Source organism: Marasmius oreades, chromosome 8 (genome assembly GCF_018924745.1).
Source record: "Marasmius oreades isolate 03SP1 chromosome 8, whole genome shotgun sequence".
Taxonomy (NCBI): Eukaryota; Fungi; Basidiomycota; class Agaricomycetes; order Agaricales; family Marasmiaceae; genus Marasmius; species Marasmius oreades.
This window is the reverse complement of record NC_057330.1, coordinates 1,815,928-1,842,209: the sequence shown is the minus strand read 5'-3', so window position 1 is coordinate 1,842,209 and position 26,282 is coordinate 1,815,928. Positions and strand designations below refer to the sequence as shown.

At 48.0% G+C, this 26,282-nt stretch overlaps 7 protein-coding genes across 8 annotated transcripts; 4 read left to right on the top strand and 3 right to left on the bottom strand.

The window, feature by feature from the left end:
* Positions 1-115: 115 nt before the first annotated feature.
* Positions 116-1,074, bottom strand: E1B28_012548 (uncharacterized protein). Its single transcript, XM_043157671.1, has 2 exons — positions 562-1,074; positions 116-492 (listed from the first exon to the last, which is right to left on the bottom strand). The coding sequence occupies exons 1-2, from the start codon at positions 644-646 to the stop codon at positions 296-298; spliced, it is 282 nt and encodes a 93-aa protein (XP_043005039.1). The 5' UTR covers positions 647-1,074; the 3' UTR covers positions 116-295.
* A 271-nt stretch (positions 1,075-1,345) lies between these two features.
* On the top strand, positions 1,346-3,054 carry E1B28_012547 (uncharacterized protein; the record flags this gene model as incomplete). The annotated part of the gene is made up of 4 exons (XM_043157670.1): positions 1,346-1,430; positions 1,482-2,095; positions 2,144-2,168; positions 2,234-3,054. The coding sequence occupies 4 exons, from the start codon at positions 1,346-1,348 to the stop codon at positions 3,052-3,054; spliced, it is 1,545 nt and encodes a 514-aa protein (XP_043005038.1).
* Positions 3,055-3,261: 207 nt separating this feature from the next.
* E1B28_012546 (uncharacterized protein) lies at positions 3,262-9,305 on the top strand (the record flags this gene model as incomplete). The annotated part of the gene is made up of 26 exons (XM_043157669.1): positions 3,262-4,318; positions 4,372-4,499; positions 4,549-4,782; positions 4,832-5,329; positions 5,388-5,516; positions 5,572-5,653; positions 5,712-5,808; positions 5,858-5,896; positions 5,951-6,044; positions 6,101-6,168; positions 6,218-6,282; positions 6,337-6,433; positions 6,491-6,556; positions 6,605-6,629; positions 6,681-6,855; positions 6,916-6,970; positions 7,020-7,179; positions 7,236-7,322; positions 7,382-7,456; positions 7,518-7,657; positions 7,714-7,988; positions 8,046-8,620; positions 8,677-8,781; positions 8,840-9,101; positions 9,163-9,229; positions 9,278-9,305. The coding sequence occupies 26 exons, from the start codon at positions 3,262-3,264 to the stop codon at positions 9,303-9,305; spliced, it is 4,683 nt and encodes a 1,560-aa protein (XP_043005037.1).
* Positions 9,306-9,839: 534 nt separating this feature from the next.
* On the top strand, positions 9,840-11,241 carry E1B28_012545 (uncharacterized protein; the record flags this gene model as incomplete). The annotated part of the gene is made up of 2 exons (XM_043157668.1): positions 9,840-9,949; positions 10,005-11,241. The coding sequence occupies 2 exons, from the start codon at positions 9,840-9,842 to the stop codon at positions 11,239-11,241; spliced, it is 1,347 nt and encodes a 448-aa protein (XP_043005036.1).
* Positions 11,242-11,474: 233 nt separating this feature from the next.
* On the top strand, positions 11,475-25,282 carry PRPF8 (Pre-mRNA-processing-splicing factor 8). 2 transcript variants are annotated; one of them, XM_043157667.1, is made up of 38 exons: positions 11,475-11,633; positions 11,688-11,779; positions 11,838-13,223; positions 13,275-13,532; positions 13,584-13,744; positions 13,801-14,018; positions 14,069-14,239; positions 14,297-14,438; positions 14,484-14,560; positions 14,613-14,681; positions 14,730-14,860; positions 14,911-14,936; positions 14,995-15,037; positions 15,088-15,120; positions 15,172-15,355; positions 15,410-15,424; positions 15,478-16,125; positions 16,181-16,434; positions 16,483-16,570; positions 16,627-16,864; positions 16,914-16,976; positions 17,026-17,174; positions 17,232-17,486; positions 17,542-17,696; positions 17,753-17,905; positions 17,969-18,239; positions 18,291-18,327; positions 18,382-18,422; positions 18,471-18,668; positions 18,721-18,873; positions 18,923-19,128; positions 19,189-19,352; positions 19,411-19,454; positions 19,515-19,774; positions 19,826-20,143; positions 20,199-20,402; positions 20,458-24,202; positions 24,261-25,282. In XM_043157667.1, the coding sequence occupies exons 1-37, from the start codon at positions 11,531-11,533 to the stop codon at positions 20,509-20,511; spliced, it is 7,062 nt and encodes a 2,353-aa protein (XP_043005034.1). In that variant the 5' UTR covers positions 11,475-11,530; the 3' UTR covers positions 20,512-24,202; positions 24,261-25,282. The 2 variants fall into 2 exon arrangements, with proteins under 2 accessions (XP_043005034.1, XP_043005033.1); XM_043157666.1 differs by lacking the exon at positions 24,261-25,282 and having other exon boundaries at positions 19,826-20,402; positions 20,458-20,621.
* E1B28_012544 (uncharacterized protein) lies at positions 20,757-24,394 on the bottom strand (the record flags this gene model as incomplete). The annotated part of the gene is made up of 3 exons (XM_043157665.1): positions 20,757-23,091; positions 23,146-24,256; positions 24,307-24,394. 3 exons carry the CDS (start codon positions 24,392-24,394, stop codon positions 20,757-20,759), a joined length of 3,534 nt encoding a protein of 1,177 aa, XP_043005035.1.
* Positions 24,920-25,916, bottom strand: E1B28_012542 (uncharacterized protein; the record flags this gene model as incomplete). The annotated part of the gene is made up of 6 exons (XM_043157664.1): positions 24,920-25,291; positions 25,353-25,372; positions 25,436-25,564; positions 25,621-25,643; positions 25,694-25,734; positions 25,791-25,916. 6 exons carry the CDS (start codon positions 25,914-25,916, stop codon positions 24,920-24,922), a joined length of 711 nt encoding a protein of 236 aa, XP_043005032.1.
* Positions 25,917-26,282: the final 366 nt, after the last annotated feature.

Here is a 26,282-nt window from a genome sequence, read left to right as displayed (position 1 = left end):
ATTGGGTACCTTGGCATTGGGGATGTGATCCACATTGGCCAATCCGATGGATCACAATCAAGAAGCTGGATCTTTCGGCGCGAAGTTGATCAAATTTCTTTCCTCTTTTTCGAAGCCTTGAGAAACAATGTCAATAGTTATAGTTGATAAGTTGAGTTTGCACCAAGTTCATGCATCGCTGTCCTCAATTTATATATCTCGATTAGGCCATCGCGGTTGGCTCCCTCTCCCAAATATTGATTCTCCTGAAAGTTCTATCTAACGTTTCCCTCTTCAAGTCCTCCGACGCCTCCGTTTATGACCATTCGGCAAGCCAACCCTTGAACGCCTCTAGCGCCTTCCTCTGTACTTCACCAACACTATGGTCAACCATGCCAACAGCGGCCGAGAGATCTGAACAGTGAAAACCGTCGCTGAGAGTAAGGACCTGTTTGAGGGTGCTTGGTTTGTTGAGGCTTTGTGCAGCGACCGTGGCTTCTCGCCATGGGTCGCCTGATTCGGAATCGAATAGTCAGTTTTCAAGCTAAGTGGAAAATAGAGAAGAGGAGGGAGTAAACGTACGTATGCCATTAGCAAAGAACAACCTATCAACTTGGAGATCCCATCCATGGTACTTTTTATTTGTCCTTCTCACACCGCCTTCCATGTCTGGAGGAGTGCTGCCGAAGACGTCGGGGAACAGAAGTTGACATTGACGCTCCAGGTCAATGCCTCGAAAGATTTGGGACAGCTCACCAGTTACATTGTCTATGTTTTATACGTGGTCTTGCATGAAACTGACCCACACTACCATGGGAATCCTGATACCGAAAGAAAGTTGAATTCGGCAAATCCCACGGGTCTTTCAACTCCGCGTCGGCTCCTTTGAAATCAGTACTTACAAAAAACGCCTGAACGATATGAGAATAAGTGTTCTCGATGGACGAGAGGCAGAAGAGGGTGAGAGGTGTAAGGGGAAAGGGTTTGTCGGAGGGCACGGGTGGTTCCAGACCAAACCTGAACGAGAGTAGATAAATCTGTAAGATTTCAAATGTATTACCTTACTGTAGGAGGCTTTGACTGGCGCGTCCTCTCGCAGGCTTATCTCGGAGTTGGCGGACTTTGAATTACATTGATAGGCTCGGCTCCATCCGGCATTTTCACTTGTTACACCACTGACACTTCACGTACTTACTTTTGTTTAAATACCTGAAGGCGCAAACTCCATGCAGCTCCGAGGCAGACCTCATTCAATTTGCCACATCAGAAGACTACTTGAATAATCTCAATTTTCTCATCATGCGACTTTCCATCAGCTTCGTTTTCCTATCCCACCGCAGGGAGATATCGGCCTTTGACTATTCAAATGAAGTACGATTGTGTTGTGGTCGGCTCTGGCCATGCTGGGAGTTGTGCTGCTTTATCTGCGGTGGAAAATGGTTGCAAGAAAGGTGCGTCACTTAAACGCTATCCCCAGTTGTCTGCTCAGTTTTCTTTTCAAGTCCTCCTGGTCGATAGCTGCTCGCCTGAATGGGTTGGTGGCAATGGTTACTTCACAGCTGGTGCCCATCGTATTGTCCATGGAGGCTTGCACGACCTTCTTCCACTAGTTCGTAACGTGAGTCCGGAGATGGCTAGCAAGATCGACATGGATCCCTATACTGCCGAACAGTTCGAAGAAGACATCATGCGGCTCGGTGGTAGAAGGTCCAATAAGGCTTTAGTGAACGCCGTTGTCCACAATTCGAGAGACACATTAGGCTGGCTCCACAATCACGTCAATGTGCCCTTCATTTTCCCGTTCCATCGACAGGCCTATGAAGTTGACGGCAGACAAAAGTTCTGGGGTGGATTGGTTATTAGCGTTGAAGACGGAGGCAAGGGATTGATTACTGCTCACCAACGAGCTTTGGCCAAAGCTGGCGTTGAAGTCTGGTTCAATTCCCCTATCATACGCTTGATCGTGCAGGATAACTCCACCAAGGGTATTATCGTACAAAGGGATGGCTTAGATATCGAGTTTCAGACACCAGCTGTCGTACTTGCCGCTGGTGGGTTTGAGGCTAATTCTGAGATGCGAGAAAAGCACCTGGGACCGGGTTGGGAGAAGGCCAAGGTAACTCTCCGATGATCTTCCCGCAGCAAGAGATTGACTCAAAAGCAGGTTCGTGGAACACCTTATAATACTGGTGGGTACTTAATTTCAGCGCATTTCAGCGAGTATTTTGAACCGATCGTTGCTCTCCAACCTCAGGTGATTGTCTTCGTCTAGCTCGCGAAGTAGGGGCCAAGTTCTCTGGGGACTGGTCTGGATGCCACAGCACTGCGTGGGACGCTAACGCTCCAGACTCAGCAGGAGCAAGAGATGTCACCAATCAGTTCACGAAATCTGGGTACCCATTGGGTGTTATGGTCAACCTAAACGGGGAACGCTTCGTTGATGAGGGCGAAGACTTCCGTAACTACACCTATGCGAAGTTCGGAAGAGCTATCCTTTCTCAGCCAGAAGGAATTGCTTTCCAAATCTGGGACTCCAAGGTTCTGGGCTCGTTACGAAAAGAAGAATACGGGGACGGTGTAACCGAGAAGATCTATTCAGACACCTTAGAAGGCTTGGCTCAACGGTTGGGTGAGAAAGGATTGCGAGACCAGAGTCGCTTCCTTTCCACTATGCAAGAGTTCAACGACGCCGTGCGCTTGCACGAAGCGGAATATCCTGACCAAAAGGCAGACCTTTCTATCAAGGACGGTTTCTCTACGCAGTCTTCTCAACGTTCTGTGACTCCGCCAAAGTCTAATTGGGCTCTCGCTCTCGATCGTGATCCATTCATGGCAGTGAAAGTGACGTGCGGTATCACCTTTACCTTTGGCGGTTTAGCGATTGATGCCGAGACGGCGGCCGTAGTCTCTGAAACTACTGGGGAAACCATCGATGGCCTTTTCTGTACAGGAGAGATGGTGGGCGGACTATTTTACACCAATTATCCTGGCGGAAGTGGCTTGACTGCTGGTGCCGTCTTTGGGAGAAAAGCAGGATATGGAGCCTCTTTGCGAAGTGGAAAAATTAACTCATAGTATACACCAATCCAAACTTTGGAACCCATACGTACTTAGCGTTGTGCAGCTGCAGGCGGTGTTGTGGTTGTTCAAGTAGGTAACTACACAATCCGTGCCTATTACGTACGTACGCCAAGTCGAAGTCTTTACATACGCGCTCCATTCACAAGATTCTTTACTCCTCTTCACTCTCGCTTGCAGTGCGTTCATCGACCGCGCCCAGTCATGCCCGCCCTTGACATCGTAGACCTCGTCCATCGTGTCAAAAATTCTAGTGCTCACGCCGACGGAGACACCACTCATGAAGTTCATCACCACGACTTTGAGAATGCTGAAGTAAAGCAACATACTCCAGGCGACAATGACCACGCTTCCAGTTCCGCTGCCGTCCCCCAGACGCCCCCCAAACTGACCAAGTTGGACTTGACAAATAACCGTAGCCCCGTTGCTCATTTCAGGTCTCTTCCGTCAACACCTTCCATGAGAACAGGCCCACCGCGGTCTCTATCATACGTCTATTCTCATCCAACGTCTCCGTCTAATTCAAGGAGCAATAGCAAGCACGAACCAGATGGGCCTTTCCGAGGGCTTTCCACCGCAGAAGATGGCGATACACCACAATCCCAATTCCGTGGAGCACTTGAGGTGGGCGGCTCTATGTCAAGTGATAAGAAAGGGAAGAAGAGGGAAAGTCGATTTATAGAAGAGTCATGGAATCCTATGAAATGGTTTCACGACTCACCGACAGCAGAAAAGCCCGGGATGGACTTTGGTGGAGAAGAGAAGGGGAATAATGACATTCTCGGAGACAAGCCAGGCCTCTCGCGCGCTCAGTCTGCCCCCCAGTCTCCCGCCGAAGACACACCGAAGACGCCGAGAGCCAGATGGGGTCGATTACGCTCTCTCATACCTCAAGTCGCTACCCAAGGCACTTCACTGCAGGGTCCAGCGTCCGTTGTGACTCAGTCAGTTAACATCACAGACGAGCTCATAACAGGCGGTTTGTCTACACTCATGCTTCGTTTATGGTTTGAACGCGACGAGAAAGGAAACCGCAGAATCCCTATGTTGCTACACCGATTGCGTATTCGGGTCAGCGACAGCCTTCACCCTCTCAAGGGACATAAATCCGTTTTCCGGATTGAATGTGAATACGCGAATGGCGCCGTACGATGGGTTGTCTACCGCCAGTTGCGAGATTTTGTGTCGCTACACGCTCATTATACCATTTCGAACACGTACAATCGCAACGTTCAAGACATGCCAGAATTTCCCAAAACCAGTGCGCATTTCTTTCCTGGGGCAATAGTTAGCTCTGACTTATCCCGTTCCTAGGTTTGCCCTATTTCAAGTGGCTCGTGAAAGAAGGTCGTGAAAAGGGAGCAGAAGTCGGACATGCTGACTTTGCTCGACTTCAGCGAGAGGCGTTAGAGAACTACCTCCTCGATCTTATACGCGTGGTGGTATGTTCTCTCAACATTTTTACTGATAATCATCTGAAACACAAACAAGATGTTCCATCCAACAGCGAACAGGCTCGCAGGCTTCCTCGAAGTCAGCGCGTTATCAATAACGTTGGCGCAAACGGGAGGCAATCAGTTCAAGGCGGGTTACCTTCAGATTGAAGCCACTGATAGTAAAGGTGGTGGTTTTGGGCGAAAAGGCTTGAGCTGGAAGGCGAAGCGGGAAGCAAGGTGGTGTGCAGTACGCGAAAGTTATCTCGTTGTATTAGAGGAACCTGGAGAAGTAGGCTCTCTTCATACATATCCTCATGTATCTAACTCATCTCGAACAGCTAGAAGTCTGGGATGTCTTCCTTTTGGATTCCGACTTCGCAATAGAACGACCACGACGCTACTACAGACAGGGCCTCCACCTGCTCTACTCCGAAAACGAAGAGGAAGAAAAAGTGGACACGGATAGCAAGGGTAAACATCTTGCCGTCCACCCCGAGGCAGAACATCTGTCTTTAATGGGAAGTATAAAGGGACGCCTTTCGAAAGCACTCCATCGTAACCATTCTCGGGCACGAACTACTATGGACGGTGATGCAGACTCGGACGATTCAGGGTCCACTCATTCGTCGATATCATCTCGCCCTGCTACCCCCATGCTCGATCCATCCACCAATGTGAACCCACTAGAACATAATCAGATCAACGAAGGCGACGAGATGGGTAAAGAGCGTCCGTGGTCACAGAAGAAGAAGAAGGCTCATTCGAACCAGGTCTCGAAACATACATTTTTCATAACAAATTCGCAGATGCGACTGAAGCTCTACGCTAAGAATGAGGCGAGTGACCAAGTTGGATTATTGATTTTCCTTTGGTTGATGATGACTCGTGTAACAGAGGCAAATGCTTCAATGGATCACTGCTTTAGAGAAAGCTGCTGCCAGTTCGCACTACACTGGAAGCAATCGTTTTGACAGTTTTGCCCCTATTCGGCTTAACGTTGCTGCACAATGGCTTGTCGATGGGGTATGTCCCATTTTCCTCACGCAACAGTTCATGTTCTTGATCTTGTCTATTGCAGAGAGATTATTTCTGGAACTTATCTCGCGCCATCTTGCTGGCTAAAGAAACGATCTATATTCATGATTGGTGGCTGTCACCGGGTTTGTGACCTCCTCTTATCCCTTGTTTCCAGCTCTTATCTAATCGCCATTGTTATAGAACTCCTAATGCGTCGTCCGGGAAAAGACCACTATCGTGTCGACAATCTCCTTGAACGAAAGGCGAAGGAAGGTGTCAAAATCTACATCATTGTCTAGTACGTTGTTTATATAATCCTTGGAAGTAATCTGATTCAACAAAAATAGCCAGGAAGTCTCCAGTCGAACGACACCTACCAACAGCAAGTTAGTCCATTTCATGATTTCAACGTCCTTTTACTCATTTACAACTATCACTAGCTATACGAAACAACGCATGACTAGTCTTCACCCTAACATTATGGTCCAACGGTCTCCTTCGCACTTCCAAACTGGAACTTTCTATTGGGCTCATGTGAGTGTCGCTACTTTACCGCCGTTCAATTATCATGTATTCAAAATGGCATATAGCACGAAAAGCTCTGCGTGATAGATCAGGCCATAGCGTTCATGGGTGGGCTCGATCTATGTTTTGGAAGGTAGGAAATATGTCTCTTGCCAAACAAGTTTTCATATACCTCTCAACAGGTGGGACACACCGCAGCACGTCCTCATTGACGATCATGACGAAGCGGAACGTCAAATTTGGCCTGGTATGCTTTCCTCATAGTTCGAACTGGGTTTATCAGCTGAATGCACTCGTATAGGCAAGGACTATAGCAACCCTAGGGTGTCTGATTTCTACACATTGAACAAGCCGGATGAAGATATGTACGATCGGACCAAAGTCCCGCGCATGCCGTGGTAAGTGGAACCCTACGAAATTTTACACATTGTCCAAGGTTTGACTGGTGTACCAAGGCATGATGTTGCCATGCAAATTGTTGGCCAGCCAGCCAGAGACCTCGCCCGCCATTTTGTACAGAGGTGCGCGACGTCATTCTGTGTGACCATCCCGCTGCTAAACGTTTGAAGGTGGAACTATTTGCTGCGAATTAAAGTACGTGAACTTCTCGAGATACACAAGACTTCATTCAACGAATGGTGATAGAAACACACACGAGTGATGCCGTTCCTTCTGCCTCCACCAGAATTTAAGCCTGGTGAATTAACGCAAATGGGACTCACTGGGACTTGTGAGATGCAGATATGTCGCTCTGCGGGGCCCTGGTCACTGGGAACACCCGGGCGAATCGAGCATTCGATTCAGAACGCGTATTTGAAAGGTATCATACGTCTATCCTCGTTGTCCTCCGGATCGTCGCTCACTAATTTACGACCATCAGCTATTCAGATGTCGGAGCATTTTGTGTATATCGAGAACCAGTTTTTCATCACATCGTACGCCCGTCCACTTATTCTATAGTTTAGTCCATTGATTACTCTCCAGAACGGTGGTCAGTGACGTTAAAATCGAGAACAACATAGGGGATGCTCTTGTTCACAGAATTATACGCGCTCACCATGATAAAGCGCCTTGGAAATGTTGTATCGTCATCCCTTTGCTTCCCGGATTCTCGTTCCCTGTTGATTCCAGTGACGCTAGTGCGGTATGTCTATCAGTGGCCATCGCCTATGCTCGCCTGTAACCTATAATATACTCTAGATTCGCATCATCCTTGAATGCCAAAATCGCACCATCACTCGAGGACCATGTTCGATATTTTCGAGGCTTAGAAAGGAGGGAATCGATGTCAGTTACTCGTATTATTATTATCTTTCTCAAGCTCGAGTTCTAACTATATATAACAGCCCGACGATTATATCAGTGTTTTCTGCCTACGAAATTGGGGCAAATTATGCGGAGACATTCTGACAACCGAGCAGGTGCGTATGACATCAGGTCATTGGTGAATAATTCCCTGCCAATTGAAGCGCGAACGTCCAGATTTATATCCATGGAAAAGTATGCATCGTAGACGACCGCCTGGCAATTATTGGAAGTGCAAACATCAATGAACGCTCACAACGTGGTGACCGAGATTCCGAGATTGCGGCCGTCATCAGAGACACCGACATGATTGATGGGTTTGTTGTTTTCGTTTTACGACGAATATCTTCCTTGTCTGACTAGTTTTTCTCAGCATGATGGGAGGAAAGCCTTTCAAAGTCGGCCGATTTGCTCATACTTTGAGAATTCGCCTCATGCGAGAGCACTTGGGCATCGATGTGGATGCAATGTACGAAGAGGATCTTATGGTCAACGAGCCAGTAGAAGACGGGCTTGAGCAGGAGACATGGGATCCTGATACCGAACAGCAATACGGCAAAGAGAGCGGCGTTACGAAGATTAAAAAATCTCAACAGAAAACCCCCGTTCGCAATATCCTCGACTCTGTTAAGGACACAGCACAGCAAAGTGTGACTTGATTGTATGCTTCGACTTGTCCATTCTCTGATAAAGGGCTTTTGATAGTTGTCCACGCCTCTGGGGAAGCCGGCTCCGCCGAGAAGCACGAAATGGCCCATAAATTGGGTCTTTCCGGAGATACAAGTAAAGCAGCCGGAGAAACACTCGAGGAGGAACGAACTACATTCACTCGCGACGGACAGAAGGAACCCGGGTTTGCTAGCTCGATGGTGCCAACACTTGAGGAGAAGACGATTGCAGAACACAGGCCCCCCACGGAGCAAACGGAATCTAACGATGCAGCGGCGGCTCACCTTATGAATGGTGATGCTTACAAGGATAATAATGGGGGAAATGCAGGCGTCAAAGGGGCACTCTATGGTGCACCCGCAAATGCCTCTAAGTCGCCCCGAACTGATGATGAACCACCCCACGCCTCATCGGGAATCGACGACGCGAGTGAACAGGAACGCGCAGCTGTCGGTGCTCGAGAGCTGTTGCGGAAACATCTGACGAGCAAGATGGGCAATAAGACATGGACAATCCCTACCCCTAGACCCCATGTGGACCCGAAAGGGTTTGAAGATCCAGTGTCTGAAGCTTTCTGGAAGAACGTCTGGGTGGCTTCCGCTGCCTACAATGTTCGTCGCTATCTTTATTATACTTTCTGTCGAAGGGTTAAACAACTTGATTCTAGACGGAGATATACCGGAAAGTGTTCCATGCTATTCCTGATGATCTGGTCACAACTTGGAAGCAGTACAAGGAGTTTGTAGTGCATCACGAACGCATGAACAAGCCGGTATGTTCTTTTGTTTCTTCTTGGACAATCACCTCAATTGTTATGTATTTTGATTTAGCCTCGCGATTCTGCGACTCCGGAAGCTGTGGCCCGAGTACCGTCGGAAACAGGGGACGAAGGTGCTCCAGGCGAAGATGATAAAGTTGAATCTGGGGAACGTGGGGGAGACCTGGAAGGCGAGCGCAAGGGCGAGGAGGGTCCGCCATCGGAAAAGGAGAAGGAGACCAAGGCTCGCCGTCCTTCCAAAGGTATTGAGCCGTTCGAGAAATGGGAGCGGGATGAGATGGAGAAACTTTTGCAGGATCTCAACGGACATCTAGGCCAGTTTGCTTCCTCCTTAGACAGTCGCACCAATAGCTGATGGTTCGACCAAATGTGTAGTCCTATATCCCACACGGTTTTTGGAAGGTGAAGATATCGGAGATAACTTTTTGTTCAATGCAGACAGGTATGTTCACTCTTGGCCGCCCTACACTTATTGACGGTCTTCCGCCAGGTTACTGCCTCTCCCCATCTACGACTGATAACTAGATGGACCTTTTGAAATCTCCAGTAACATGGTACCTGCCGTAATTCTTTTACTCCATAGTCTACTTAACTACAATAATCAATCTGATATAAGGGCTGTACAGTACTTAATGTAACTCGTAACATGCAACCAATTCATGAGGTGAGCTTCACAAGGCTTCTTCAAAACCACGACCCAACATCACCACCCCGGCGTGGACGATACTGTAAACCCCGAATACACGTCGATATTACCAAACGTTTTCGTAACAAAATTATGCGCCGGAACAACATAGGCGTGGCGCATTCTACCATGAGGCTCAAACATCGTCCCCTCTTTCCTACTTTAGTGACCTTGTTTTCTGGAAGAATTTGGATCGGGTAGTAAAGGGAACTGCACGATCTTGATTTGTCAAAGACTTGGAGAGGTGCTTGTATAATCATGGTCTTGTATCGCATGGAACAACTTACTCCGCACGATGCATTCACCAGATACTGACGAGACTATTGAAGATTCTGGGTCTTATTCCTGGGGACATCCCCTTACCAGAATGCGAGACGATCCTATATATGTTGCTTGTGCCTCCATGCTCGCCAATGAGTCGTTGCACGAGGGTTCTGAGGACGACGCCTCGGATTCGTCGTCAGTCGTCTATGACATGTCGGTGCTCTTGTTTTAATCTGTCATATTCACCTCTTCTTATTTCCTTCTACAGCGACTTTGAAGAGCACATAGACCAGCTTTTATCGAAACATTCAGAGGAACATGTAATATTCCGGTCACTAACTCTCCAGAGAACTTGTCAAGATGGGACCCCTTTCGTACTGCTCCCCCTTCCAACAACATCGACTCAACTTCTCATTTATCTGGCTCTGAACCAACGAGATGCTCGCCTTGACCCCTGGAACCCTATACCACACATAATATGTGCTGTGGATCGCACTCAGACGCACGACAACATTTTCCTCTGCCTCAAGCACCTTGTGCCATTCAATGCATTGCTCTTCCGGACGGTGGCAAACTGGGTCGACATGTTTAGACAGCTTCTAGAAGGGCTGACGTTTTTGCACGAGCATGGTGTTGTACATGGTGGTCTCTCAACTGCGGCACAGACCCAGCACCAAGGTGTACCTGGGATTATGGTGGACATATCAGCGGATACAAATGCTATCGAGAGTCCCGAGAAGTTTGATAGGACAAGATATCCTGTGAGGTACTACTTTGTAGATTTGCCGCGAGCTCGACACACTCGCCTACAGTCTCCGTTGCCGTCGTCGTCGCAAGCTCACAATCTCACCAGGCCCAATTCTCCCTCGATTTCTTCTCGATCACCTTTTATCGATGATATCAACGCTTTCGGCCACCTGTTATCCAGTCTCTTACCCAACTTGCCCTCATCGCCATTCCGACATAAACTCGTCTCCCTGTCCCGTTCCATGGTGAAGGGTACCTTGCGCACTGCTGAAGAGGCACGGAAGCTATTCGAAGTTATGGTTGGAACCGTTGACGGGCGGATATTAGAACAGGGTTGCGCCGGTAAGGTCGAAGTGTTTCCTGTGGAAGATCCATGCGAGGATTCCAAGCTGGTGCATTTGGATAACGTGCAAGATATTCGGGGACAGAAACCCAGGTTGCAACCGAGAAGGCCAAGCTTACCATTTGGACACGCTCATACGGACGATGGAACGAATGGTTGTGGGCGCGCCGAGAAGAAAGGGATTAGATCTGCTCCCTCGACACGTCAAAACAGCGTACAGTGGACCCAGTCATGTACAAGGGTCTCAGAGGATCATCCTGCACTAGGTTTGGTAGGCTTAGGCCTGGCGGTTGGATTGAATGACGCTTGGGGTGATGAAGAATCCATACGTCCTGCTTTTAAGCCTGAATTGACTCGGAAGAAATTGAAACATGCACATCATCCTTCTTTAGCTACTAAGGAATTCACGCGTTGACATTAATCATGTGCAGGATGTTAACATTTTATGTTAGGACTGTGTATATATAATTCTAGACCTACCGCGATAGGAATCGAACGCATTCGCAAACATATTCTGAAGAAGGTTGGAAGGAGGGCGCGAAGTATAATTCTGAGACGGGCTCTGTGGGCAACCTATGGTAATTCCTAGAATAAATAAAGCCAAATTCTACTCAAAAGGGTCCGCTGTGTGACTCAGCCTTCGGCTCACGCTTTGTCACGCTTTGTGAAAAGCAAGCCTGGTTTGCTCAGAACCATCGCTGGCAATGAGCTTTCCACCACCACCACCTGGCTTTATGCCTCCACCTCCCCCTGGAATGAACCAAGCTCCTTCAAATGGCATTTCAGGATCAAAATTACCCCCAGAAGGTTGGTTTTTGCACCTTTGTTAGATGTATGTCGAATTTAGAGTTTTCGACCCAGTCATCGCCCACAAGTCGATGAAATGGGTACAGATGCAGAGGAAGAGATATGGAGAGAAACGTAGGGGAGGATATGTAGATATGGGGAAGCAGGTGCGGGACTTGGGCATTTTTCATTCTCGTCTGCTGTCTCACCAAGTTTTGTTCCTAGGACTTACCTCCCGAACATGTTCGTAAAATCATTAAAGACCACGGAGACATGAGCAACAGAAAGTTTCGGAATGATAAACGCGTTCATTTAGGAGCTTTGAAATACGTTCCTCACGCCGTCATGAAATTACTCGAGAACATTCCTTATCCTTGGGAGCAGGTGCGCGAAGTACCGGTTTTGTACCACATTACCGGTGCTATCACTTTCGTTAACGAAATTCCGCGTGTCGTTGAGCCCGTCTATCATGCACAATGGAGTACTATGTGGCTCGCAATGCGTCGAGAAAAGCGTGATCGTCGTCACTTCAAACGGATGCGTTTCCCTCCATTCGACGATGAGGAACCACCTTTGGACTACGGTGACAATGTCCTTGATGTCGAGCCGCTCGAAGCCATTCAGCTGGAGCTTGACGAAGAAGAGGACTCGGCTATTATTGATTGGTTTTATGACCCTAAACCTCTTATCGACACACCTCACGTCAATGGTTCCTCATATAAATACTGGTCACTATCTTTACCGATAATGGCCAACCTTTACCGGCTCGGCAGAACTTTACTTTCTGACCAACCGGATAAAAATGCCAGTTTTCTCTTCGACAAGAAGTCGTTTTTCACTGCAAAAGCTCTGAACATGGCCATACCAGGTGGTCCCAAGTTTGAGCCACTCTATCGCGACATGGACAATTTCGACGAGGATTGGAACGAGTTCAATGATATCAACAAGGTCATCATTCGGCAACAAATCAGAACGGAGTACAAGGTTGCTTTCCCTCATCTGTACAACTCCCTACCCCGTTCCGTTAAAATATCTCCTTACCATTACGCCAAAAACGTGTATATTCGTACCGATGACCCCGACCTCCCTGCCTTCTACTTCGACCCTCTCATCAATCCTATCTCGCTTCGTGGGTACACCCCTAAGAACATGCCCCTCGTTTCACATGAAGACTCGATATTTGGACCAAATGGCGCCGATGATGACTTTTTTGAATTACCCGAGGAAGTAGACCCGTTCCTTCGGGACAAAGACATTGAGAATGACATGACCGCTGATGGTATCGCCTTGTGGTGGGCGCCAGAGCCTTACAGTCGTCGTTCTGGAAGAATGCGGCGAGCTCAAGATATTCCGTTGGTCAAGAATTGGTACCTGGAGCATTGCCCACCCAACCAACCGGTCAAGGTCCGGGTTTCGTATCAGAAACTTTTGAAGTGCTACGTCCTAAACGAACTCAGGACACGGCCGGAGAAGGCGATGACCAAGAAGAACTTGTTCCGTCAACTCAAAGCGACGAAATTTTTTCAAACGACCAAGTTGGACTGGGTGGAAGCTGGGTTACAGGTGTGCAGGCAAGGGTATAATATGTTGAATCTGTTGATCCACCGAAAAGTATGCCTTTTTTCTCTTGAGATACTCAGGACTGACAACTATTTCCATCAGAATTTGAACTACCTTCACCTGGACTACAACATGAACTTGAAACCGGTTAAGACTCTGACGACGAAGGAAAGGAAGAAGTCGCGTTTTGGCAACGCTTTCCATCTTTGCCGTGAAATCCTTCGGTTGACGAAATTAGTGGTCGATGCCCATGTTCAGTTCCGTCTAGGAAATGTCGACGCCTTCCAACTTGCAGACGCTCTCCAGTATATCTTCGCTCACATCGGTGCATTGACTGGAATGTACCGGTATAAGTACAAGGTCAGCATTTCCCCTTTTACACTCCAGATGTCAGTCTGAGGGTTGTGGCAGTTGATGAGGCAAGTCCGAATGACCAAGGACTTGAAACATTTGATATACTATCGCTTCAATACTGGTCCAGTAGGAAAGGGACCGGGCAATGGTTTCTGGGCACCCGGTTGGCGTGTGTGGTTATTCTTTATGAGAGGTATCGTTCCTCTATTGGAGAGATGGTAATGTATTCTGCGTCTTGAAGCCATTATGTTGCTGCTGATCACCTATGTATCAGGCTTGGTAACCTCCTTGCTCGTCAATTCGAAGGCCGAAACAGCAAAGGAATTGCCAAGACTGTCACGAAGCAACGAGTGGAATCACATTATGACCTCGAGTTGCGAGCGGCTGTCATGCACGATATTCTTGATATGATGCCTGAATCAATTAAACAGAATAAGGCGAAGACGATTTTGCAACATCTGTCCGAAGCCTGGCGATGTTGGAAGGCGAATAGTATGTTATTCTACTGAGGTTGATTTATCCCTTAATCTCTCTTTTTTCAGTTCCGTGGAAAGTACCAGGCATGCCGACTGCGATCGAGAACATCATCCTTCGTTATATTAAGAGCAAGGCGGATTGGTGGTGTTCAGTTGCTCATTATAACCGAGAGCGGATTCGACGCGGTGCGACTGTCGACAAAGCTGTCGTGAAGAAGAATCTAGGTCGTCTTACTCGTGCGTGACAGTATCCAGTGTGCGCTTCATTTCAACCACATATCTAATCCCTCGCAGGACTATACCTCAAAGCTGAACAAGAGCGCCAACACGCTTACCTCAAGGACGGTCCATACATTAGTGCAGAAGAAGCGGTTGCCATCTATACCGCAACCGTTCATTGGCTGGAGAGTAGGAAATTTGCTCCCATTCCTTTCCCGTGAGTCATCTTGCCCCATCTTTTCATCTCCTGACAGGCGGCCAGGCCATTGTCCTACAAGCACGACACGAAGCTTCTCGTTTTGGCTCTCGAAAAACTCAAAGAAGCTTACTCAGTCAAGGGTGAGAACAGACTTCATTTGTTTTCGCAAGTTGTGATTAATGTCACTTTCAGGTCGTCTCAACCAATCACAGCGAGAAGAGCTCGCGCTCATTGAACAAGCATACGATAACCCTCACGAATGTTAGTCAAAATCGAACTGTAAAGTTTAGTACTGAGGCGTTTTTGCAGGTTTATCTCGAATCAAGCGTCTTTTATTGACGCAACGAGCATTCAAAGAATCTGGAATCGAGTTCTTCGATACATACGACAAACTTATCCCGTGTTACGATATCGAACCAATCGAAAAGATTACCGACGCTGTAAGTACTTCATTTATCATCCCTTATTTTTGGGCTTATGCTTGTTATAGTATCTCGACCAGTTCCTCTTCTTCGAGTACGTATTGCTTGTGCTTTCTCTGTATACTACTTCACAATTACGTAAACTCATCAAGGGCCGAAAAACGTGGGCTCTTCCCTGCCTGGATCAAACCAGCTGTAAGTCGTTGAGTTTATGAAAATTTTCGGTGGCTCATCGTCTACTTCAGGATACAGAACCCCCACCACTTCTTGTTTACAAAGTCGGTTCTCATATGTCCAGTATCAGCTGCATGTCTAATTATGTCTCATAGTGGTGTCAAGGTATCAATAACCTTACGGAGATTTGGGAGACAAGCGAAGGCGAATGCAATGTCATGATGGAGACAGTTTTATCGAAGGTGTATGAGAAAATCGATCTCACACTGCTGAATCGTCTATTGCGTCTCATACTAGATCACAATTTGGCTGACTACATAACGGCCAAGAACAATACTGGTATGCTTTCCATACTTTTGTCGCTGACCGTGCTTACTATGTATCTGTTTTCAGTTCTTACATATAAAGGTTGATTTGGAGTTTTATTGGTTTGTCCATCTGTCTGACCATATGAATGTTAGATATGGCCCATACAAATGCATTCGGGTTGATTCGTGGCTTACAATTCTCGGCGTTCGTCTTCCAGTACTATGGGCTGGTATTGGATCTGTTGATTCTGGGTCTTCAACGAGCCAGCGAAATGGCCGGACCTCCTCAGATGCCCAACAACTTCTTGCAATACCGGGATTCCGCGACCGAAACTCGACACCCCATCCGACTGTACTCTCGTTACGTTGACCGGTTACACATTCTTTTCCGTTTCAATGCCGACGAGGCTAGGGATCTCATCCAGCGATATCTCTCCGCCAATCCCGATCCTACCAACAATAATGTCATCGGATATAACAACAAACGATGTTGGCCACGCGACTGTCGAATGAGACTCATCAAACACGACGTCAATTTAGGTCGTGCTGTATTTTGGAATGTGAAGCAGAGTCTCCCGAGGTCTTTGACCACCATCGAATGGGAGGACACGTTTGTCAGTGTTTACTCTAAGGATAACCCTCAGCTGCTGTTCTCGATGTGTGGATTCGAAGTCCGTATCCTTCCCAAGATCCGGACAATGAGTGGAGAACAATTTTCCCTCAAAGATGCTGTATGGAATCTTACCAACGAGCAGACCAAGGAAAGAACCGCGCAAGCTTTCTTGCGTGTCTCGGATGAGGGTAAGTCTGTTGTCAGATTGTAACGCACTTGCCTTCTCTGACACTTCCTAACTAGGTGTCCAACAATTCAACAACAGGATACGACAAGTGTTGATGAGCTCTGGTTCCACAACGTTTTCCAAGATCGTGAACAAGTGGAACACGGCCTTGATCGGTCTGATGACCTACTATCGTGAAGCAGTCATCCACACAAATGAACTTCTCGATTCCCTTGTCAAGGCAGAGAACAAGATTCAGACTCGTGTCAAGATCGGTTTGAACAGTAAGATGCCGTCACGTTTCCCGCCGGTTGTTTTTTATACCCCCAAGGTAAATACACCATGACTTTGCTCGACATCCTCTTGATAAATTTTCCAGGAGCTGGGCGGCCTCGGGATGCTTTCAATGGGCCACGTCTTGATACCTCAAAGTGACCTCCGATGGTCCAAACAGACCGACGTTGCTGGTAGGATACCGGTTGACAGCTCACGATAGAATTGTATCACTTACCAGTGCTTATAGTGACACATTTCCGGGCTGGAATGTCTCACGAAGAAGATCAGCTCATCCCTAACCTGTACCGCTACTTACAACCATGGGAAGCCGAGTTTCTGGATTCCGCGCGGGTGTGGTCGGAATATTCCATGAAGCGAAAAGAAGCTAACGCTCAGAATCGACGACTCACTCTTGAAGACCTCGAGGATAGTTGGGATCGTGGTATTCCTCGCATCAACACTCTATTCCAGAAGGATCGCCACACGTAAGTGAAGGAACCCTCGTATTATTTCTTGATACTCACAGTCGAGCAGCTTGGCCTATGACCGCGGTTGGAGAGTACGGACAGACTGGAAACAATATCAACTGTTGAAACAGTAAGCGAAATTTATTACCTGTGAGATATTGTCTCATTGTCTTTACCAGCAATCCTTTCTGGTGGACATCACAGCGTCACGATGGCAAACTTTGGCAGCTTAACAATTATCGTGTCGATGTGATTGCCGCCTTAGGGGGTGTCGAGGGCATTTTGGAACACACTCTATTCAAGGGTACATATTTCCCTACTTGGGAAGGTCAGTTCTTATTTCTGCAGATCAGGCTCGGTTTGTCTAAGCTGACTTGTCCCATAGGTTTGTTCTGGGAGAAAGCCTCTGGTTTTGAGGAGTCAATGAGGTACAAGAAGCTGACCAATGCCCAGCGTTCTGGTCTCAACCAGATCCCTAATCGTCGCTTCACGCTTTGGTGGAGTCCTACGATTAATCGTGCCAATGTCTATGTCGGTTTCCAAGTGCAGCTTGACTTGACTGGAATTTTCATGCATGGCAAAATCCCTACCCTTAAAATCAGTTTGATTCAGATCTTCCGTGCTCACTTATGGCAGAAAAGTGGGTTCATATACTTTCCAGTGTCCTATTTTTGGCTGACGTCCTTGTGATGCAGTTCACGAGAGTGTGGTTATGGATTTGTGTCAAGTATTTGATCAAGAACTCGAACCACTACAGATCGAGACCGTGCAGAAGGAAACGATTCATCCTCGTAAAAGTTATAAGATGAACTCTTCTTGTGCCGACATCCTGCTTTTCTCCGCCTACAAGGTAGAACGATCCTTCATCCCGGTTCCTGTCGGTGTTAACTTAGCCTCATGTCATAGTGGAACATATCGAGGCCCTCTCTGGTTACTGACGTGAAGGACGTCCTCGACGGTACCACAAGTAACAAGTTTTGGATTGACGTCCAGTTGAGGTGGGGAGATTTTGATACCCACGACATTGAGCGGTACACTCGCGCGAAGTTCCTGGATTATGTAAGATTTCCGCGACTGACAAGTTGTAATTTGTAAACTGACTGTAAACTGACTGTATTGCAGGTTTCTGATTCCATGAGCATATACCCTTCGCCGACCGGTGTTATGATTGGTATGGATTTGGCGTACAATTTATGGTCGGCGTATGGGAACTGGTTCCCTGGCATGAAACCTCTCATCCAACAAGCAATGGCCAAAATCATGAAAGCCAATCCTGCGTGCCACGTCCTGAGAGAACGTATTCGGAAAGGTTTACAGCTATACTCGTCGGAACCCACAGAACCGTACTTGAACAGTCAAAATTATTCGGAGCTCTTTTCGAACCAGATCATATGTGTGTTACTGTTGGTTCAGCGAGGTTGTTCTTGAACTAACCACTCTACAGGGTTCGTGGATGATACAAACGTCTACCGTGTCACAATGTATGTCCGCTCGCCTGCTTTCAGTCTCCACCTAAGATTGATCATTCTGTGCAGCCACAAGACCTTTGAGGGCAACTTGACCACCAAACCTATCAGTAGGTGAACAGTGGTTAACCACTCGTAATCATCTCATACTTGCTCAGATGGTGCTATCTTCATATTCAACCCTCGGTCCGGGCAACTATTCTTGAAAGTCATCCACACCAGTGTCTGGGCTGGTCAAAAACGTCTTGGACAACTTGCTAAGTGGAAGACCGCCGAAGAAGTTGCAGCTCTGGTCCGGTCCTTACCGGTAGAAGAGCAGCCCAAGCAAGTAATCGTGACTCGTAAGGGAATGTTGGGTAAGAGTTACATTGCTTGCATGTCATTTGCATTTTACTTATAATTGTTCAGATCCCTTGGAGGTGCACCTACTCGATTTCCCGAACATTGTTATCAAGGGAAGTGAACTTCAACTACCATTTCAAGCTTGTATGAAGATGGAAAAGTTCGGTGATCTTATTCTACGAGCTACTCAACCGCAAATGGTGTTGTTCAGTCTTTACGGTGAATATGTGCTATTCTATTGCATATACGGAGCTCATACTCTTCTTAGATGATTGGCTCAAGTCTATCTCGAGTTACACGGCCTTCTCTCGCCTTATCCTGCTTCTGCGTGGTCTACATGTAAACAATGAGAAGGGGAAAATCATACTCCACCCAGACAAGAATACAATCACTGAACCTCACTTCGTCTGGCCGACCCTCAGCGATGAGGAGTGGATCAAGGTAGAAGTCGCAATGAAAGACCTTATCCTTGCGGTAAGCGAATATTTGCTCAGCGTTCGATTGAGCTCTGTTCCACTAATGTTTCCTTTTTAGGATTTCGGCAAGCGAAACAGCGTCAACATTGCTTCTTTAACCGTCAGTGAAATTCGTGATATCATTCTTGGTCAAGAGATCGCGGCACCGTCGGTCCAGCGGCAACAAATGGCAGAACTGGAGAAGAGCTCCGAAGCTCAAGCTCAAGTCACTGCTGTGCAAACGTGAGCTGTTTCCTTTCGGTCTCACTACTCTAGCCGTTAACAGGTTGTGATGGTTTAGGCAAACGACGAATGTTCACGGGGACACAATTCAAGTTGTGACGAGTACGTGCTATTTTCATTATTCCCTCACATCGTTTCCTGATATACCGTCGATGAATACAGCAACGAATTATGAACAACAAGTCTTCAGTAGTAAATCCGACTGGCGTGTTCGTGCGATTTCCGCCACACATCTCCCACTCCGCCTTCAACATATCTATGTGTCGAATGACGATGTCAAGGACGATGCTGCCTCCTACACTTACGTTCTTCCCAAGAACATCCTACGTGCTTTCATTACAGCAGCGGATCTGCGAACTCAGGTTGCCGCGTACCTTTATGGAGTCTCGCCCCCCGATAATAAACAGGTTAAGGAAGTTAAGGTAAGTCGTTTCTGTTTGATCGGTTGCACTTTGATTCACCTTCCCCTTTAGGCAATTGCATGGATCCCTCAGAGAGGAAGCAATAATAACGTAGAATTGCCCTCTCAGTTGCCCAAGGAAGACTTCCTACTCAAAGATCTTGAGCCCCTCGGGTGGATTAAGACTCAGGCTCTGGAGATCAACCATCTGTCCCCAACGGATGTAACCACTCAGGCGAAGATTATGGCGGATCACCCGGAATGGAGTTCAGCGTCGATCTGCATCACAGCATCCTTCACACCAGGTTCCGTTTCACTGTCAGCTCATTCTCTTACCGTCCCTGGCTTTGACTGGGGTAGAAAGAACGTTGATACTTCTGCCAACCCTCCGGTGCGCCCTATCTTTTACTCTCTCTCCTCCCTTCTGATACATCGTCCTAATTCAGGGCTTTAATCCCAACATGTCTGAGAGGGTGCAGCTGCTCCTATCTGACCGTATTCTAGGCATGACTTTGGTTCCCGAAGGTAGAGTCTGGAACTACGGCATCGGTTTGACGCAGCTATGGTCACAAAACTTCACTTATTCAATGGTACTTGATACGCCACTCCTTTTCTGGGCTGAAGAACACAGACCTGCTGCGTTCCTGACAGTACGTTTTCTCCCGTCATCTCGTACTTGATTCGCACTCATGCGGGTCTTTTCAGTTTGCTAATCTTGAAGGGGACGATAGCGCTGATGTGGAAAACAGTTTTGCATAGTAGCTTTCCTTACTTGCTTGAAATCATTATGTTAAGTTTCTATAGTTGTACTTGTATGGGATATAAAATACATTTCTCCGTCCTTGAGTAATAGTACCTGCAATACTCTGAATGGGTTCCATCGACGTCGGTAAAGTACACAAGTAGCATGAGACGACGAAACCGAGATAAAGATGATGTGAAAGCAGTGAATGATATCACGTATGTGACGCAAGAAATGAGAGAGGAGGAAGAGTGTTAACAATTTACATGCTTGCAATCCCAAGCGAAATCACCGAACCGCGACGACAAAGTGAAGAAGGAAGTATCTGCTGATCATCGACATCGATAGTGGGTTGGCTTCGAGAATCTTCAAGGTGGGGATCGAATACTTGTTCGCTGGTGAGAGATGCTCGCTTGGAGCCACGACGGGGGGGAGGTAATAACGAGGTAATTTCTGGCTCGGGTTCTGGTGGGGGGAGTGAATGTATCTTGGGGGTGGGGAAAGAGGGTGTAATGGGAGAGCCAAGTGCTGTAATACTATCGCCGCTATTTTGTATGAAGGAGTTTTTTTCGGTCTGCGGAGTACCGTTAGGGGATTGTGACGGTGCAGCAACTACTGTAGGCTGAGGTTTATACGATGAAGCAAAGTTGTTTAGAACAGCGGTCGGGGTGGAGCTATAAGGAGAAGCAGAGGGTGCGCTAAGTATCCGGAATCGCTGCTTGATGGACGCGGCGCGTGAAGGACTAGAATTGGAGGCGGGTTGAGGAGATGTGGTTAAGATGCCGCTAAGTGATAATGGGGGAGTTGGCGGGAGTGGGTCAACGGGTGGTGGGGAGGGTGCTGTTGAATTGGTATGGAATGGCAGGAACGTCGACACAGGAGAAGCGGGTATAGAGTAAAGCACACTCGAATTCAAGGTGCTGGTCAAAGAACGAAGGGAGACAGCGCCGCTACTTCCGGCGCGTCTCCGAACTTGGGGAATTGATTCGTCAGGCCGAGGAGGCAGCATGCCTGACGGGGGAGGTTTTGGTGCACCTAAGGATAATCTGTGTATTCGAGAGGTAAATGGATCTTTGAGTGATTGCGCTTGAGACGGAGGTGAAGGGGACAATAAATTTCTATGTTTATGTGATGGAAACGAGCCCACATCCAGGTCTGGGGTGGGAGGTAGAGCAAAACTAGGCGGGGGCCGTGGCGGAGGTTGCAGAGAAACACGGTGCGTAGAACCGGGGCGTGAATGTGATGTTATACTATTACCTTGCGACTGTGAAGTGCTGGTCGTTTGGACACTGAAAGCGGATGACGCAGACGCGCGTTTTGAAAACGATGGAATCCCATTCGAGATGCTGGACTGTGATGAACGACTAGGAGATCGTTCCATAGTGGTGTATGGATGAGGATTTGGCGATTTCTTGATGATGCTCCCAGTCGGGCTACGCTGGTGCACTGAGTTTGGTGTAGCGGGAGGTGGACCACTTGGTGGTGTTAATCTCTGCGGTAACTGTCGAGACCAGCGCTTGGCCACAGAATTCCTCTTCGTATTGATGCTGGCTCTCTCTCCACTGAAACTACCCGGTCTGCCGTTCTCTCCAGAGGCAATGGTTGAGACCGATCCAGTAGACGGCGATCTTGGTCTCTGTTCTGGTGTTCCGAACGAAAACCCGCTCATCCCGCCGGGACTGATGTTGATCCCCGACATCAAACTGGCACTTTCTTCTCGACCATGTATATTAAGCTTGTCAGTTTGCTGCTGATACTTCGGGCGCTTCCCATTATCTTCGGGGATTTCGGAAAATCCAGCGGTCATAAATGGATGATGGGAACCTGTTGTTGTCCATCTTTTCCTGGGCGGCGGCTGGAGCGAAATTGCATCGACAGACATGGTCTTCATGGCTCTTGTTGTAGACACAGCATTGCGTTTCGCCAAGACATTCTGGCGAAACACAGGAGCTGCACCTTCATCATCGTCAAACACACCAGGGTTCTCGATGATCTTCCGCTCCAGCTGTGAGTGGCGAAGTTTTTGCTTTTCCGCTGGGTGAAGATTTCCATTGGTCATGTGCGAAAACAAGTGGGTTTGGGCGGGAGACGGAATAGGTGCGGGTGCTGAGAGGGAGGTAGTGTTCCCAGGGTTTCCGACAGACGATGTCGCGTGGATACTATCGACCGCGTTGGACCGAAGTAGGCTCATGAGACTATTGCCTCCTTTAGTGTGATTAACACTTATTCCAGATGAGCTGACAACGCTTTCTCTTCGCCCGTCGTCCTGACCCGAGTCAGAACATACACTAGTGGCACGAGAACTGGACCTCGGGCGATTTACGGCCCCAGAGAAAAATCCTTTGAGTCCAGAGACTCCTCCAGCCCCGCTGGGATGCCCTATGGCGGTTCCATTTCCTTGAGAACGAACAGATGAAATAGAGGCTGCGTAGGGGGGGTGTGATTCAGGACTGCTTGGCCGTTCGAATGAAGGGGAAGTGGGACTCGTCATGATACTTTGAGCACGGATCGAAAGCATGACATCCATATCTCCTCGAGGCTCGACGACGCCGACACTGGGAGAATTCGAATGCGATCCTAATCCTGCTCTAACAGCTCTGTTCAAATGTTTAACACTTAGAACGATAATCGTTCAAATTGGAATTACCAACCTTTGGTTCAGAATAGAACTTTTGATATTTGCGATCCACTTCTGAGCTTCAGCTGAGTCTGTGATTTGCAAAAACCACATCGTCCGACCACCTTCTTCATGGCTGAGGTCTTTTCTCATGGCACCAACATCGACACCTCCTACTTTAATGACATGCTTTCGACCACCAACCTCCTCTTCAGAGACAAAAACCACCGAATCTTCATTAATTTCCAGCCTTTCGTACTCTTTTTCTTCCGCGACGGCGGACTTGAAGAGATGTAGGTATGACAGCGGGGGGCTGTTGGTTGGACCTCGTGAAGAAGTGAGTGTTGGGAGGAAGGGATTTGAAGGTGAAGGTGTGGAGAACACTATGAACCGCGTCTTCCACTGCTTCGAGAGTGCGAAAATGCGTAATGAAGATGAAGGGTAATATTTCGGGAAAGTAAACGATAGCTGAGAGAAATGGCTGAGTACTGCGACCGTTGTCGGAAAAGGTGGAATTGGTGGTGTTCCAGCTGTGGACGATGATCTTGTGTCTGTGGTTTTGAGCGATGACAAAGCCCCAGGCATGGAACCAGAACGACTTCGCCCGTGCCCGAGTTGAGTCGGGCTACGGGGCAGAGCCGGGGGTATAGCGATGGAAAGCGTTGAAGTAAGCGGGGTGAGAGGGGAATATATCGACGATACTGTATGAGAATGTTGGTGGTTAGGAGTCCGTGTCGAAGCGACAGAAACTGTGTCATCTATCGGCTCCTGACCTTCAGTATTCTCTGGGGTGTCTTGAGAATCCAGCCCCTGCCCAAGACTATCTAGAATGCTGCCATGTTCCGTGCCATCGCTTGGAGAAATTGCGAGGCCGAGTGCCTGGGCGGCTTCCTCTCGTAACCGACCCCGTTCTTCGACTTCTTCGTCCTTGTGAGCAGCCGAAATTTCAATAACATCGGGAAGTATTATAGGCATTGGTCTTGGGGGTAACACGGGATGGCGAATTGACTTTCTTCGACGACCGAAATTGAAGTTGAGAGCATCAGAGGCCATGACAAGTAAATTCGTTCGAGGTGAATGACGCTTCTCTGGTGAGCTCCCGGAGGATGTCATTTGCATCGTGTCCTGGTTGATGTGCGACCCATCTAGGAAAACAAATAAGAAACAAGAAAACGGGCATTGAACGGGCACGTACGGCGTGAGAACGAGAGCGTCTTGACCTCCTGCTGCAAACTACCACCACTTGCTTGATACGAATTGCTCCTTGCTCGGAAAGGTGACATTGGGGGAGATGAGGGCCTGCTGAGCACGGTTTCCATCTACGAATTGGTGACATGGGCGCACGAGGGGTCATCAGATGAAGTTGGCTGTGTATGAGAATGTGTTGTGCTTACCTCTGCCGCCGTGTCGACCGTTCCGCTGCTGTTTGAGGTATCGAATGCGAATGTGCTCTTACTCGAAAAATGCACGTCCCTGTAGGTTGCTCGGAGTCGCAAATCAAAATTAATCCAGCGCTTTCAAACGACAGCCGAAGGAACACATCAAAAAGGGGGTTTATGGCATCCGTCACCCCTTTCAGGTTTACCGCCACTTGCTATGTACTAGTAACGAATATTCAAGGCATGCAAGATATATGGTATCCATCAAATTGCTCCTCATCGAGCCCATACACAGAGTAATCGGCACCGTGATCTGAGACGTAAATTTCCTGATCAACAGTGGCGGGGTTGTGGCGAGGTCATGGCCGCGTCGATGTTACGAATGGTAATAATCGCTATGCCTCCGATGCACAGTAAGACCTCAGTCCGCTACTGTCCAGGCCGTAATCCGAGCATCCTCCTTAGTTCCTCATTCTCCTTCTCCAACCTCGCAAGTTCAATCTCGCGTTCTAACGCCCTCTCAGCCTGAGTAGCATCCTGTGATAGCCAAGGTTCCCGCTCATATATGGATCGGGTCACCTCTTCAAGCTCTTCGTCAGCAGCCCCACTTTCGGCCGCCTCGAATACACACTCTCCGCCTTGAGCACGCAAACACCGTCGTAAAAGCCGAGATATTCGTGCCAAGGAGTCTGAGATGGCGGTACTCGTCCCGAGATCACGTGTCGCATTGGTTTCCTCCAACGCCAGAAGCTTGGTTTCGTACTCCTTTATGAGAGACAGCTCATGCTCTTGGACGTCTTGCTAAAAATGTCGACCAAAAATTAACGACACATCCTACACAAAATCACAAAATAACCCTTACCGCTTTGTTCCTGAACTGGGCTAGAATGCGGGGTTCCATGAACGTTGAACAACTCGATCAAGATGAGTATTGGAGTGACTGACTCATTAGAGTATCCATTGTCTGCTCGTACTCTTTGATGAGGGTATTAAGCTGCTTGTTATCATGTTGCAAGGTCTGATTCTCCAAAGCAATAGCTGCATTCATTCGTTCCAATTCCGCGTCGTACGCCTCTGGCTTGCGGAGATTAATTCGACTGAGTTTCCCCGTGAAGGTATCAATATCGCACCTTTAGATTTGTCCATATTGAACCTAACGAGTGACTCGGTCGAGTGACATTGCAGAAGTAAATGGTGACACACCTCCTCAGAACAAAACCGGTCTGAGAATGTAAAGCTTGACTCTACAAACCAGTCATTGAGAAAAGAACATTTGAATCAAGTTTTGGCTATGACTGACCTTAACCTTCCCCGCCGCCCCAAATAACGCAACTGACAGGTTCCTGTTCTGATTCAGCTGCTCGCTGAGCTCCGTTATGACACCCCAAAGCTGAGAGATTTCATCCCCGCCTTCGACGATCGTCATCTTGTTTCAGCGGAAAGTAATCGCAAGCTGGGTCAGACCGCGAGATTGAAATCTTCTTTCGAGGTTCTATCCCTCCGTGGTCGTTCAGTGGAGGTGTGTTTCGGATATGTCGTACAACAAAGTAGTAAGCAGGATGAAGGAGGCGCCGACCGAAGTACTTGGTGGGCGCTAAACTTGGATTTGGTTAATTTCAGACTCCGCCTTCACCCCACTAGTGCCTTATTTCGTTGCTCTACACTACTTACAGTAAATATAGCATCCTAGCTCTCTGTTCTAATATAGACCAAGTACATGGACTGTTTTTGCATGTGCACTTATAGTCCCGTGCCACGAATATTGAAGGTGTGAGCGACTCGTGAAAGCTTA